The sequence below is a fragment of the Saccopteryx bilineata genome, chromosome 1, assembly GCF_036850765.1.
Source record: "Saccopteryx bilineata isolate mSacBil1 chromosome 1, mSacBil1_pri_phased_curated, whole genome shotgun sequence".
Classification (NCBI taxonomy): Eukaryota; Metazoa; Chordata; class Mammalia; order Chiroptera; family Emballonuridae; genus Saccopteryx; species Saccopteryx bilineata.
Genome location: NC_089490.1, coordinates 266,576,610 through 266,592,696, shown reverse-complemented (window position 1 = coordinate 266,592,696; position 16,087 = coordinate 266,576,610). Strand labels below are relative to the sequence as shown.

General features: G+C 39.4%; 1 protein-coding gene and 1 non-coding gene across 2 annotated transcripts in view; one reads left to right on the top strand and one right to left on the bottom strand.

Annotated features, from left to right (window-relative positions):
- The window catches only part of IPO11 (importin 11), a 241,840-nt gene extending 226,642 nt beyond the window's left edge, over nt 1–15,198 (top strand). The window contains exon 30 of the mRNA XM_066242532.1: nt 13,867–15,198. Within this exon, the coding sequence (XP_066098629.1) occupies nt 13,867–14,031 (165 nt within the window). The 3' untranslated portion in view covers nt 14,032–15,198. The remainder of the gene's footprint in view (nt 1–13,866) is intronic.
- Nucleotides 447–522, bottom strand: TRNAG-ACC (transfer RNA glycine (anticodon ACC)). The gene has a single exon. It is a non-coding gene; the product is annotated as a tRNA-Gly (tRNA).
- Nucleotides 15,199–16,087: the final 889 nt, after the last annotated feature.

Below are 16,087 nucleotides of genomic sequence, written 5' to 3'. Positions count from 1 at the left end.
AGATCCCAGTCAGGGCATATGCAGGAGTCTGTATCATTATCTCCCCTCCTCTCACTTAAAAAATAATTTTTTAATTAAAATTAAATTTTTTTTTTTAATTCTTTTTTTTTTTTTTTCATTTTTCTGAAGCTGGAAACAGGGAGAGACAGTCAGACAGACTCCCGCATGCGCCCAACCGGGATCCACCCGGCACGCCCACCAGGGGGCGACGCTCTGCCCACCAGGGGGCGATGCTCTGCCCATCCTGGGCGTCGCCATGTTGTGACCCTCCTGGGTGTCGCCATATTGCGACCAGAGCCACTCTAGCGCCTGGGGCAGAGGCCACAGAGCCATCCCAAGCGCCCGGGCCATCTTTTGCTCCAATGGAGCCTTGGCTGCGGGAGGGGAAGAGAGAGAGAGGAAGGCGCGGCGGAGGGGTGGAGAAGCAAATGGGTGCTTCTCCTATGTGCCCTGGCCGGGAATCGAACCCGGGTCCTCCGCACGGTAGGCCGACGCTCTACCGCTGAGCCAACCGGCCAGGGCCTAAAATTAAATTTAAGAGATTTTTTTAATTATAAGAATAACCTATAACTTTTAACACCACAAATTTATAATGTGAAATACACTTTCTTGAAGGTAGCCTTTACTAACATTATGATATGTATCATTCTTAACATTTTATTTACATATATAAACATCTGTATGTAGTTCATAAACTAGAAATACTATACATTTAACTATGACACTTGATTCTTCTTAAATATAGTAAGTACATTACCATATTCCAAGTACATAAATTTAAATTTGCCTCATTTCTTTTAATAGCTACCTATGACATTCCATTGAATGGCACTTGATGCCATTTATCTCTTGAGAGCAGTTTTTAAAGGGTACACAGACAACTGGGTGTTCCAAAAACCCTTTGAGAGTGTTGTTATTTTATAATAATACTGAAATTGTGTATGTGTTTGTGAACATTTGCACTGCTGTGCAAAACCAGTGTTTGGTACCCAGTGGTGGGTATAACTGCTGGCACTTTTTAGCAACAATAAGGGCAGTGGCAGCAAACTATTAGTAGTCATCATTCTTCACTGCCATACACTCCCAGTTTTTTTGTTTTTCAAAAACACTTTAAGAATGTCCTTAATGAAGTTGTACAAATTATTAACTTGATTCTCTGCTCATGTGTACACATTTTAAAAATATTTTTTATGTCAAAATGGAAACAGTCTGTGATAATGGTTGTCTTGAGGAAAAGCACTTTTGTAATAGATTTGTGAGCTGAATTAACTGCCTTTTTTATGCAGCACTATTTGAATGCAGAACAGCTGACAGATAAGCATGATTCTTTAGACTTGGGTTTTTGGCCTACATCAGCTCAAATGCAAACCTGTCAGTTTAAGGAAAATCACTAACAATTTAAGTTGATGTGCCCAGTGGTGGTACAAATGTTATCCCATACCCTGGATAACATGTTAATTAGAAATCAGTAACTTGTTTAATGTTACTTTAATAATAGTGAAGCTGTGTATTTTCATGATGTTTATAATAGCTCATTTATATGCCTTTGTTTGATGAATTAATTATTCATATATCTTTCCTCCCTTATTTTTCTATTAGAAATTTCATTTGGTTGGTTGTTTTAGCTTTTAAATAAGAGTTCTGTGACGACTGTATTTTCTAAGAATGGCCATAATAATACCTCTCGTTTCACATACTGTTTTTATAGTGTGACTTCGACACTCTTACCCATTCAAAGGCTAGGTCTTTATTTTCTCTCATTGAAGTTGGTCGGACTTGCTGATGCTTGATAACTTCCAAGTCTATGAAAATGTGCAGCTTTTACCTTGTTCTGTAGGGACTCTTGTTCTGGGATCCCAGCCACCATGCTGTTGGGAAGCCCGGGCATCCACAAGGAGACTGTAGGTCTTATTTTCCCTAGCTCTGAGGTCTCAGGTAACAGCCAGCTTCAACTGTTAGACACGTGACCAAGTGACCCTTGAGCTGATAATAGTCCCAAGATGGCTTGCATTACCTCTAGTCTTCGAGTCTTCTCAAATGAAGGCCCACAGGTCATGGGGCAGAGACAATCTATCCTCACTCTCTCTGTATGAATTCTGGATTCACAGAATCCATTAATATTAAGAAAAATAGGTATTTTATGGCACCTAGTTTTGCAGTAGTTTATTAGGCAGGAATCAATAACCCAGACAAGCTCTATAAAGAAATCAGCCTTCAATCTTCCATCAGTGTTTCCTTCAATTTAGTGTTGTTTTTTTAAACTGGTAACAAATTTAAATGTGTTAGCTTGTTGCTGCAAGGGAGAATGCACACACTGGGGAATCATGGGATATATTACGATGAGTGAATTAAGAAAGAGTTTTATAGGGTTTAGGGAGCTGGACTGACTCAGAGATTGGTCAGATTTTATAAACCAGTCATGCTGCTGGGACAGTCAGTAGTCCTACCTTTAACAGATGAGTTCATGCAGTTACCACTAGATCAGTTCATCAGCTGTCTTGTCTTGGAAGACAAGGATCTAAATGAGCTGTGCTAGAACAGTATGGGTTTAGATTGCTTGCATTGTGTGGCACTGTTTAGGATAGTTTTTCTGTTTTGTAAGTCTTGGTACAGTTTTGTAAATTGTGGTCTCTGCTTCAATTCTCAGATAACCCCTCACAGCTATCAGTGGGGCCTTTTTCCCACTTCATTAGATTTCCTTTTTGAAAGATGACTGTTGCCTTCTGGGGATGTGGTTAGTTCACATCTACACTGCTCTTTGAGAGGTCATTATTATGTATTGAGTTTTCAGTGGTAGTTGGCTTCATCTCTTTAATCATTAGTAATTTGTTTTTGACGTTGTTTGCTCACTTTTCTTCTGTTGTGTCTGATTTTATGGCATGCTTGGGATGGCTACCCCACTTTCAAGAACATAATTTCTCTTGGTTTTGTAGGTTTATTTAATTTAGATATTTAATTCATCTGGATATTTTTTGATACAGGAGTAGAGTGTCAGCCTTTAATGTAGCTAGTCTCTATCACAAAACTAATCAAGAGCTTCTTTACTGTACTATTTTGAAATGCCACCTTTGTCAGATACTATATTGCCAGATGCACAGATTTATTTCAGAACTCAATTGTAGTCTATGAACCTGCTATTTTAATTACTATAGCCTAACAATGTATGTTAGTACTGATTTTCTGACAATGTTTTACTTGAAAATTCAGCATTATATAATTTTTTTTTTTCCCCTGAAGCTGGAAACGGGGAGAGACAGTCAGACAGACTCCTGCATGCGCCCGACCAGGATCCACCCGGCACGCCCACCAGGGGCAACGTTCTGCCCACCAGGGGGCGATGCTCTGCCCCTCCGGGGCATGGCTCTGTTGCGACCAGAGCTACTCTAGCGCCTGGGGCAGAGGCCAAGGAGCCATCCCTAGCGCCCGGGCCATCTTTGCTCCAATGGAGCCTTGGCTGCGGGAGGGGAAGAGAGAGACAGAGAGGAAGGAGGGGGAGGGTGGAGAAGCAAATGGGCGCTTCTCCTATGTGCCCTGGCCGGGAATCGAACCCGGGTCCCCCGCACGCCAGGCCAACGCTCTACCTCTGAGCCAACCGGCCAGGGCCAGCATTATATAATTTTTAAGATCAACTAAACACTTATTAAAGAATTGTTAAAAATTTCAGTCTAAAATGGGAGTTATTCATAATGGAAAACATTAAACACAGTATTGTTGGAAAGTCAGAGACATAAGACTTTGGCTCTTTTAATGCTTAGCAATGCAGGTTTATTGTCCTTTAAGAGTATTTCTTAGGAGAGTCTAGTAACACTGCAGCTCATTTCTGAGCAGGGTGTTGAAAACGATTACTTCTTTGTGCTCTCAGCCTAACCAGTGTGTGGTATGAATACAGACATAGCTCACAGCAAAAGCTAAAGTATACCACTTGATTCAGAGTCAAATGAAGAAATTATGAGAAAAAATTAGATGCTAGTGACAGCAAATGTCTTACATCTGTAAGTCAGCATTTAGATTGGCTGTCTACTGGAGATTTGGGTGACCTTTGTTCAAGAAGAGTCTGGCCTTTGGTAACTGGGTATTGACTAATTGCTTTGTAATTGGCTCTAAAGTTCTCCTTGTTCTCATTTCACTGAATTTATTCCTTGAACGAAAAACAAGTGTGATTCTCAGATTAGTACAAACTCATTTATGGTCTTCAATCTCAAGGGTATTGTAGATACTGTGATTGTGGTTACTTCATTTTTATGTGAACAAAATATTGATATGCTTAGTTTTCTGAGACTGAAGAAACTCCAACAATGAAAGGTAAATAATGGGACAGAAATTTTAAAATGCTTGAATTGTGTTATTTCTGAATGCTTGTCATAGTGTTACATCTTTGTAAAGTACAGCATAGGGAATATAATCAATAATGTAACAAATACAGTATGTTCGTAAAGTCATGTTGCACTTTTGACTGGTCACAGGAAAGCAACAAAAGACGATAGAAATGTGAAATCTGCACCAAATAAAAGGAAAACTCTCCCAGTTTCATACCTATTCAGTGCAGTTCGATGTGGGCTCACGCACAGATTTTTTAGGGCTCCTTAGGTAGCTATCCCATATAGCCTCTACAGACTCGTCACTGACTGATGGCCTACCAGAACGGGGTTTCTCCACCAAACTGCCGTTTCCTTCAACTGCTTAACCTATGAGTAATGTTATTCCTATGTGGTAGCGCTTCGTTATAAACGCACCAATATTCACGTTGCACTTTGATCACGGATTCAAATTTAGCAAGCTACAGAACACACTGAACTTTCCTCTGTACTGTCCACATCTTGACTGGCATGGCTGTTGGCTGCTCTGCTGTATACATGGTGTTACGTCATCATCTGTGCATGCGCACATGCTGCCACATCATCCTACAGAAACTGGGAGGGTTATTCTTTTATTTGGTGCAGATTTCACATTTCAATCGTCTTTTGTTGCTTTCCTGTGACTGGTCAAAAGTGCACCATTACTTTACGGAAACAGTATGTTTGGTGTTTCATGGGTACTAGATTTATTGGTTGATCCTTTGTAAGTTATATTAGTGCCTAGCCATCATGCTATGCACCTGAAACTAATGTAATATTGAATGTCAACTATAATTGAAAAGGTTTTTAAATGAAAAAAGAAAAATATTTAAGCAGCATTAGCCCTGGCCAGCTGGTTCAGTGGATAGACTGTCAGCCCAGCTATGGAGCTCCTGGGTTTGATTTTCAGTCAGGGCACACAAGAGAGGCAACCATCTATCTGTTCCCTTCCCCCTTCTCTCCCTCTTCCTCTCTTGCAGCCTGTGGCTTGATTGGTTCAAGCGTCAGCCGCAGGAACTGAGGATAGCTTGGTTGATCCAAGCATTGGCCTCAGGCACTGAGGATAGCTCAATTGGTCTGATTGTTGGCCCCAGACAGGTGTTGCCAGGTGGATCCCTGTTGGGGCACATGCGGGAGTCTATTTCCACTCCTCTCACTTAAAAAGGAGAAAAAAAATTGGCATTAAACTTTTGATTGGCAGAGGATTTAGACCTGCGGTTCTTAACCTGTGGGTTGCGACCCCAGCGGGGTCGCCTAAAGCCATCGGAAAATACATAATGCATATCAGGTATTTACATTCCGAATCATAACTGTAGCAAAATTACAGTTATGAAGTAGCCACCAAAATTATTTTTTGGTTTGGGGTCACCGCAACATGAGGAACTGTATTGCGGGGTCACGACATTAGAAAGGTTGAGAACCACTGATTTAGACAATGAATAAAAAAGGAGGAAACTGACATTGCCTAGTATGCATGCCATAAACCAACAGGAACTCAAAAATGCCTAATTGAAGCTAAATTTTTGAAGAATTTCTAAAAATAGGTGGTAGTAAATGGGAATTAAGTTATAGGACTTAGAATTACTAGTTTAAGTTTTTTTAAAGTCTCATCTTTTAGTCTATTACCTATATTCTTTATTTTAAAGAATATGAAAATATTGGAGGCTTTTGTGGGGTCCACTTAAGATCGTAGTCCTTAAGACTGATTTTTCCAAAATTTTCTATAGCTGAGTTTCTGTTTTGGATGTATATCAGAGTCACTGGGAGAGATTTAAAAATCCTGCTGCCTGAACCCAGTTAAATCAGAATCTCTAGAAGTAGGACTTAGACATCAGTTTGTTTTAACGTTCCTCAGATGATTCCCAATGTGCTGCCAAAGACATTGTTGGGGAATTCCTGTAACAGCCCTCCATGAATGGGGGTGAAGCTACAGTTTATTCTGTGGTATTTGGCTGAAGTAGACCAATTACTGTCTAGAACTAGTTTTCTGTCTTGCCATATGCTCCTTTTCCTGGTTCTTTGGCTGGAGAGCAGGCTTTTTATGGAAACTTGTGTCGTCTGTGCTTGTTGGCATTGCCAGGTGGCTGGCCTCTCCAGCTCCAAATCTGGAGTGGAAGACATCCAGAGCACTCACCTCTGTGTTGCCCCTTGTCTGCTGGGGTCCTGGATCAATCTGCCTTCTTCCTTCTACCTTTTAGTCTTAAGCTCATTTTTTACATAATGTCCGGGGTTTTTAGTTATACAGTTGACCGTTAAGCAACACAGGTTTGAATTGTGTCAGTCCGCTTATATCCAGATTTGTTTCAATATGCATTTGGAATTTTTTTTTTTTGAGATGTGTGACAATTTGCATAACTTACAGACAAACCATGTAGCCTAGAAATACCACAAAAAAAAAAATTAAGAAGTTAGGTATGTCTTGAACACAAAATATGTGTAGATACTAGTCTACTTTATCATTTACTACCATACAATATACACAAATTTATTATAATAAATTGAACTTTTTCAAAACTTACACACATTAACACAAGACTGTACTCAGTGGTTTTCAACCCAGTCATTATAAATTCTGTAATCTTCATTCAACATCAGGATGGTTCACTCTTTCGCGGACCAGCACGAAATTTCAGCACCAATCCACAGACCAGCGATTGAACACTGCCAGCGCCATTCGCAGCTGAGGAAATTGTAAACAAGTGTAAAGATACAGTATTAAGTCATAACTGCATAAAATTAACTGCAGTCGTTATTGTACCACTGTAATAATTTTGTAGCCGCCTCCTGTCGCTGTGGTGGTGGCTCAAGTGTTGGTAACTGTGCCTGACACTGTGTGACGCTAATCTCGGTGTGAGGAGTTTGTTGCTCCAGTAAATTGCATCTCGAGTAAAAAGGGATCTCTTGCAGTTCTCGCATATTTTTCATTTTATGTTTAGTTCAGTACTGTAAACATTGAAAACACAGTGGGACCCGTACAGAGTGCCCATAGTGATACTAGAAGTGCTGCCAAGAAGCAGAGGAAAGGCAGGGCGTGGCAAGCAAAAGCTGCATTGCTTGCTGTGTGCCCTAGATTGAGGCCTGCCGCTGCGTTCGCCAGCCATGTCAGATAAAGGAATCCAGCCTAAGGCTGCTATAAAAAAAGAAAAGGCAATTTATGAAGACATTGCTACAGCTATGTTAGCAGACTCAACAACTACACTTTTTGCAAAATACTTTTTATGTCATATTGAAAATGCAACTTCTATGTGAATACAGGTTTGCTTTAAGAAAGGCATACCTATAGATTCTCATGTGATTCAAGAAAAAGCAAAGTCAGTATATGACAGCTTAAAAGGAAGGTGCAGGACCAGAAGCTGGAGAATTGAATGCCAGCAAAGGATGATTTGATCATTTAGAAAGAGGTTTGGCTCAAAAAATATCAGAGTAACAAAGAGAAGCAACTTCTGCTGACCAAGAGGCAGCAGATGAGTTTCTAAACATCATTAAGAAAATTACTGAGTAATTGAATGACAAGATAACCTGACATGTTTTCTTTGAACATATGTACCCTGATTTATTGATGTCACCCCATTAAAATTAATAAAAATTTATTAAAAAACAAAAAGAAAGTTACTGAGATGAGAGGATATCAACCTGAACAGCCTTTTAATGTAGACAGAAGTGGCTAAAAGTGCCATTTATTATTAGTAAGGAAGAGAAAGAGCACCAAGATTTAAGGGAAGGAGGAATGGGTCAGATCTGTTCTGTGCAAATGCAGATGGGTTTATGATCAGGACTGTTCTTATCTATAAAGCCGCTTGGAAGGGAAAGATAAACACCAGCTGCCATTCTTTTGGTTGTACAACCAGAAAGTCTAGAATATGATAAACCTTTTTCTTCATTGGTTCTATTGACATTTTGTTCCTGAAGTCAGGACATAATATTTCCAGTGAGGGACTGTCTTTTAAAGCTCCTTTAATATGGATAACTCCCCTGCCACCTAAAATCTCATGAGTTCAACACTGAAGGTGTCAAAGTGGTCTACTTACTCCAAATACAATGTCTTTAATTCAGCTCCTAGAGGAACTTTAAGGATCATCCCACTTGGTACTTTGGAAAGGATTGTCAACGCTTATGGGAGAGAACCTCGATAGAAGGAAATCATGAAAATCTGGAAGCATCACACTATTGGAGATGACGAAAAAGCATTAAACCCAAAATAATAAATTCCTGGTGGAGAAACTGTCTAGATGCTGTGACATGACTTCATAGGATTTATTGCAGAACCAATAAAGGAAATCATGATAGAGAATGTGAATATGGTTAAGGGGGGAAAGAAAAGGTGAGGTGAAGGGTTTCAAGATACAATCTTGTAGAAATTCAAGAGCTAATAGACAGTAGACCAGGGAATTAACAGAAGACAGTTTGATGGAGATGAGTGTTTTCGGACCCAAGCCAGGTGATGAGGAAGAGAATATCCAGCAGTGTTGGGAAACAGACTGTCGTTAGCCTGACAAAAGTGTCCCAGTTATTCAAGACTGCTCTTGACTTCCTAACAACATGGACCCTACTATGATAGGAGCACTGAAACTAAAGCAAATAGTGGACAAAGGATTGATACTATAATAGAAACACTTTTAGAGAGACAAAAAAGCAGAAAAAGCCAGACATATTACAGTGTATTTCTATAAAGTACACCAAACGTGCCTACATCTCTGCTTCCCATTCCATTTCCTTCCCCTCCCACCTCGGCCACCCCGAGAGAGTAATACCACCTCTTCCTCCTCTTGCCCCACGATGTCATCTCCAATAGTGTAATGCTTCCTCCTCCGCCTTCAACATGAAGACGAGGACGAGAAAGGTCTTTATGATGACACACTTGCACTTGATGATTAGTAAATGGTCATCCTGCCCTGTAGTTAATAAATGTAACTGCTGTGTATGTGTGTGTCTTTATAACTGTGTGCAAGTGTATGAGTCGTTTGGTGTCATTATTGTTTAAAGATTCATCATCTAGAACATCATGTGCAAGACCTGTATGGAAGTGGGTAGCCTGTCCTCACACAGGCATAAGGTGAGTGATATTTAATATAAAATTATTAACATTAAGTTTTTTAAACTGTTTTATAACTTTTAAAGGATATTACTGTATACTGTGCCTGTCTTGTAATTGGAGAAAGTTATCAGCCAATCATTACAGATGAGTGGTTTTTAAAAAAATGTAACAGTGTTTCCAGTGTACTATATTATGCGTGTGACTGTAATACTGTATGACATACAATTTTTATAATGATTTATTCATTAATGTATAGGTTAGTTTAGCATGAAGCATTAGTATCAATCATATAAGGTTACCGTAGATCAGTTATATTGCTGCTGCTTCATTATCAATGCATGAATTCTTATACCGTAAATAAATATTTTCTTTTTCACATATTTTCATTTTTGATGTCCAGTGTTAGTAACATATACAACATCTACAGTGTTTTGTATCCTATATTCTTGTAGGGACTGACAGATGATTCACCTTGTAAACAGATGATGTAAGGTTACAGTATTGATAAATACAGTACAATATTGCAAGTGTATTTTCTTTTATTTTCTTAATAACATTTCCTTTTCTGTTGCTTACTTTATTGTAAGAATACATTATATAATATGTATAAAATATGTGTTAATCAACTATGTCATCAGTAAGACTTCAGGTCAACAGTAAGCTATTAATAATTACGTTTGGGGGGAGTAAAATGTTATTTGCAGATTTTTTCCTGGATTTTTCTGGGGTCTACTGGGCTGGGAGAACTAGACAAAGCATTTTACTCTATTATCGAGAGTAGATAGAAGTCTGTTTCACATCTATCTTTGCAGTATATTTTTTCCAACAGTAGATTTATCTTAATTATAATTTACATATTACATTAGAGAACTAATTATTTTTTCAAGATAATGCCACCCTGTAAACATGGTAGGCTTTTGGTATTTTTTTACTTTTAATCAGATAATTAAGTTTATTATATTAGGTAGGAATTATTTGTATAAAAGTAATAGTTTTGAAAATGCTGTTAGTGACTTCAGTATCTCTTAATTCTAGTGACTATGGGCACTATTACAGGCATAGAGGTGACACCTGGATTTTCAGTGGAAGTGTAGCAATGACTCTTCTCTAGAGAATCTGCTTCATGTATTTCTTCAGAAGATAGTATTAATTACCGGGGTCCAGCCCCGGGGGGCAGGGGGGGGTCCAGGGGTCCCACAGGAGGAGACGGCGTCGGCGAAATTGAGTGAGAGAGCCAAATTCTTTTCTTTCTCTTTATTCTCTAGTTAGCATTTACTGCCAGGCATCTCTGCCAAATGCTAGTCTAGCTTTCTTTTTATGCACACACACACTAAGTTACAATCACATGGTATTTTGTTTCACTATGGTTACATATTTCCAGATAACAGTTAATTCATATCTATAAGCTACAAATCAGGTGGTAAATCATTCAAAGTATAGATATACAATAACTTGAATAGCAATAACAATATCAGTACAAACTTCTAAAAGATTAGTACTAATTAATAACTCTACTTTACTGTTGTGAGTCAAGGGTGCAGAGAGAGAGATTAACAGACGAAATCATCAAGGACTAGCAAAAGACCACCGCTTGCTTAGGCAAATGGCCTTGAGTTCATGCAGTGTCCTAATTTTTCTCACAAAACTTCAAAAGGCTTGCTTATTAAGAAATTGTCATAACATCAAGAGTAACTTTTGCTTAAAGATATATAGAGTGCACCTGCAAGATAGCTTAGTAGCAACATAATATCAGAAGGCATTAATTGCTATTGTTTCTATGGATCCCCCCATATTTCTCTTTATTATCTGAATGAAAAACCTTGCAAAGTATATAAATCTCATGAGAATGTCTCACTGAGAAAGCCCAGCAACTGCCTTTAGTCATAAAACAAGTCTCTTAGCAAAACATTCTTTTCTTGCCGACTGCGCTCCCATCCCAGGCCACACAATGGGCCATTCCATAACACCTTACCTAAGATTCTATTGTCTAGTCAAATTTTATTTACTATATTCACACACTAGTTAAGTTCTAACTATATTCTTCTCAGAGTGTTCCACCATCTACAGGTCAGGTAAGCAAGAAGAAAGGAAAGTTTCTCTACTCTGTCACATGAAAAGGCTAGGAATTAAGTGAAGGCCGAAAGGTGCTCTGTGCACAGCCACTGCCTCCTATCCATTTACAAGTCACAATCTATTCTTTCTAACATGATTAATAAGAAGAAATTCTCCTACAAACTTAACCCTTTACGAGGGATATCATAGCTAGCCTCTTATATTTATGAGCCCAGTTCAAGGGGCTTACAGGCTTTTCTGTGGAACTTACACCTTCTGTCTTATTTCCAAAGAAATTACTACAAATCTATAGGGAAAGCACGGTACTATTATCCCTGTGCCACAAATAATAGCACACACCCAGAAAAAGGGGGGGATATAAGGCCAGATTAATTCAAAAAGTCAAAGGGAGAAGTATCGTTATGCCTTTCCTTTGTGGTGACTTTGTCAACCCACAGCCATTGGTCTTCACTGCGGTGACTCTGTCAACCAGCAGCCATTGGTCTTCTCTGCTGTGACTTTGTCAATCAGCAGTTTTTGATCTTCTTCTGCTGTGACATTGTCAGCCAGCAGTTGTGGGTCTTCTCCTGCTGTGACCTTGTCAGCCAGCAGTCGTTGATCGGCTCCCAACAATTAATAGCTGTGATTAATGAATGTCTACCATAAGTCAAAATAGACACTTGTTTGCTAACACGGTTTTTTAAAACTTTAAAAAATAAGTTTGTTTTTAAGCTCTTTTAAGGTGTGCAGTTGGAGATTCTATGTTCTTTCCTTCTGAGAGACTAATGTTTTTAAACAGCACATGACTGATGCGCTTTTTAAAAATATACTGGTGTGTTGTTATGCCATACCTTGTGGGTTCAGTATAGTGATACTTTTCCTGTTTATTAATATATTGGGGTTAAAGTGTGGAGATGTGATATATTAGCTGTTTACCGTTTTTCTTTTATAGCAAACTGAAACAGCATTCAAACCCCACTCTTAATTTCCACTAAAGTAATTGGAATGACTTGTTGGACATCAATTTCAAGCTCACCTGCTTTTCATTTATATTGAGGCAGATAATTCATGATATTTCACCAAAGTCCACATCCTTTTTAGTAAGAGGTCTATTTCAAGTAATTGAAATAATACTGAACATTATTGCATGTTGCCTAAGAGAGCAAATATTTTAAAATATTCATCTTCAATTTCTGTGCATTTTGTGGAATGAAATTGTCAGTGTTTGTGTGCTCTTTCTCCTGTCCTTTCAGGGAGCAAGTGTTAAAATCACCATTGCCTCGCATTTGTCCTGTAACTCGGAATAGTTACATAAGGGGTTAATGGCAAATTCATGCCACCATGAGTCTGCCTCTCAATTATACTTTCTATTTGTGCTCGTAATTTTGAATCTGTTTACATTGTTCAAACAGTGCTGTGATTCAGCTATTTTGTCTATCTAGAATAAAACTGAGTATCAGTAAGGAATTTCTGTGCACCTATATTGGGCACAGAAACCCATGCACTTCGCTTAAAGCCTTGCAGATGTTCAATTGTATTGATAACGAGAGAAATGTATAGCTTAAAGCAATGGTGCGTTCTTTTTTAATCTAAATTACAAGAACTTAAATAATGGTAATCCTAGCAGTAACAACAGTGCCACAAGTGAAAACTCTACACTTGTTAAAGTTGGTACAAACCATGGTCATAAAATTGACTGTGCCCTTTGGTCTAGTAATTCTGAGTTAGAGATAGAGATCCTAAAGAGAGAGAAATGTAGAGCAAAGGCTGTGTATACATGGGCATGGGGAACAGTGTTTATGATAGATTATTCAGCAAAGTCATAGTTATAATTGTATTTAAACTATGTTGTGATTACTTCAACATGCCTGTTAACAAAAACATGACACAGATTTAAAATTCTTGAACTGTATTAGAGGAAATTTTGTGTGTGATAATATCAATGTGAAGAGCAGTACTGACTGTGTGTGTCTGTGTGGAACGGGTCCAGGAAAACCCAGGGGCCAGCCTGTCTTCTGTTGATCGTTGTGTTTAGGGAGTGGAATGATGCACTATTTTTAATTTAATTATATTTCTTTTGTTTTTCAAATATCCCAATAGGAGAGGAGAAGTACGTGTTTGTTTTGTTTTTTATTTATTTATTCATTATTTTTATTTCTCTTTCTCTTTTTAAACTAGCGGTACACATGAATGTAAATAGCAAAGCAGCCCCGGGTAGGGTGTACTTCCTGGCACCCGAGGGCCTCGCTGCAGGAGGAGCCTGGATGAGCTGTTCAAATGCACTCGGCACTTTCTGTTCCTTTCAGGCTGCTTTCCGCCAGGTTCTCATTCTTTGTGTGGATGAACCCTCAACTGTTGAGCAGTTGGGCTAACCGGGCACCTTATGCTCAGAGGCCCTAGGGACTCGTTTTCCCCTCTGACACAGTGTGGCCTCTCTTTCCCCAGCTGGCGCTGAAGGACCCAGTGCACACGGTCTCACTGCAGCAGTTCACCTACGAGAAGCTCAAGGCCCAGCAGGAGCTCCTAGGAGAGCAAGGCTTCCAGTCCCTCATGGAGACGGTGGACACGGAGATCGTCACCCAGCTCCAGGAGTTTCTGCAGGGCTTCTGAGAGCGCATGCCCTGGGGCTGCCTCCCCTTGCTGAAGCAAGACGGGCGCCCGCCTGCCCTGTGTGTGCGAGCCTGCTGAGACCGTCAGAGTCCTGCGTCCGAAGTCGGGACGCAAGACCACACTTTTTTTTTTACTACAAAGTTCAGTGAATAAATGTAAATCCTGCATAACTAAAATCACAAAACTATTCCTCAAAAGAATTTAATTTTGTATTTATGAGGGTCCCTGTGTTTACTAGATAGATTTGATGACAATAGCTGCTTAGTTTCCTGTAAAGAGATGGAACAGTGATTACCTTTTAATCATGTTCTCTTAACATTTGAGAAGATGAAGGTTAATGTCTAAGAGGTGTTTCTGTAACCAAAAGTATTTAAATTTGGCTGCCTTATCCCTTTTTTTAAGCTAATAAAACTACTAGTTTGAAAAATGACAAAGCTGTTCAGATGCAATTAAAGAAATTTATGTCCCAGACAAAACTATATCAACAGTGACAAACACATTACTGAGATTACCTTGGAGTTGCTTTCATCTGACATAGAAAACGTTTTATCAGACAAATGCTTTTATTTTCATTCTAGTAATTTGATACAGGACTTAGCAAAGGGGTTTTTCTCACTTTATGTTCAGTAATCACATTAGTCTTTAAATGCACATTGTAAGCCGGAGGTACTGCAGTGCCAGGAGGGGGCCTCTGTCACGGTTGGTCCTAGTTCCTTTGTTCCTCAGAGGCCAGGAGCCCTGGGGACCCTGTGCTGCACTGAGGTGCTTGGCACTTCCCTGTTTCAGGCTCCTCAGTGCAGGGGGTGTCCGGACGGCAGCCACGGGGGGGGGGGGCACTGGGAGGACCAGCAGCAGCCCCTGGGGTGCCGACACTGATGTGACATGTCTTTCAACATGCAGTACCAGACAAGGGGAAGAGGGAGGTAAAGCCTTCCGTTGTTTTACTTACCATTTATTGTAAGAAACCTTTAAAGCATTTTTAAGGAAAACCTCAAAAGCAACGTTGGAACGTGTTTGATCTTTCTATAGAAAGTTGGGTACAGTGTATAACTGCAGGAACCCCGCTGCCCTCTCTAAGCTATGGAACCCAAAATGTATGGAAGTATTGGATGTTTTCAGCCAGAGAAGGAAAATATGGTTCAAATTAAATTTTCCAAAGATATCATACCTTTGATTTGTCTGATTATTTTTCTTTCCTCCCTCACACAAAAGTGAGTTCATAAGAATAGCCCAGTGAATTTTAAAGGGAAGTTTCCTTTCATCCTCCAGCGTTGGCACTGTCCTAGTCAGGGCAGTGCTGCAGGCACCAGGTCCTGGTGACCCTTCCGTGTCTCTTTTCCTTTAAAGATTAAATACTTCTTTGCTGTGCTGTTTCTTTATCATTATTACTCAGCCTGCATGACTGATTCATATTGATTGATTTAGGAAAGTGGATGGGGAGGCAGGAACACCAGTCTGTTCCTGTGTGTGCCATGGGGCCCAGACTGGCAACCTCTGCGCCTCAGGATGACGGTCCACCCAGCTCTCTGGCCAGGGCTTGTTCTTGACTTAATTATTCTCATTTGAGGCACTGTTAAGAGTTAAGAGAAATTCTCAGACATGCACCAATCTTTCCAGTTTCCAACAGATTTCATTACTATAGTGTTATAGCAAATATTACTAAAATAGCTACTTTGAAAAAAATGTAAAAACCATCTCTGGGAAAGAGGTTTCTTTTAAATATTTTTTTAAAATCAAAAGTTAAAATAGGCTTTGTAAATAGCTTCGGAAAAGAATCCATGTATCTTGAATTTTTAAGTGCTCAATTAAGACATGGAATGTAACTTTGTTTTTTATTGATTGATTTTAGAGAGAGAGAAGCATCAGTTCGTTCTACTTCGCTCCATTTAATTGTGCACTCTGCCTTCTGGCAAGCATGTTAGGTTTTGGACAGATGGCTCAGCCAGGCCTCTGGTTGAACTGTGGCGCCCGATGCAAGGTAATGATCGTGTCAGTTCTGTACGCACACTCCTGTTTGTTTTGTTTTTGCTTTTGGGGTTTTTTTTTTTTTTTTCTG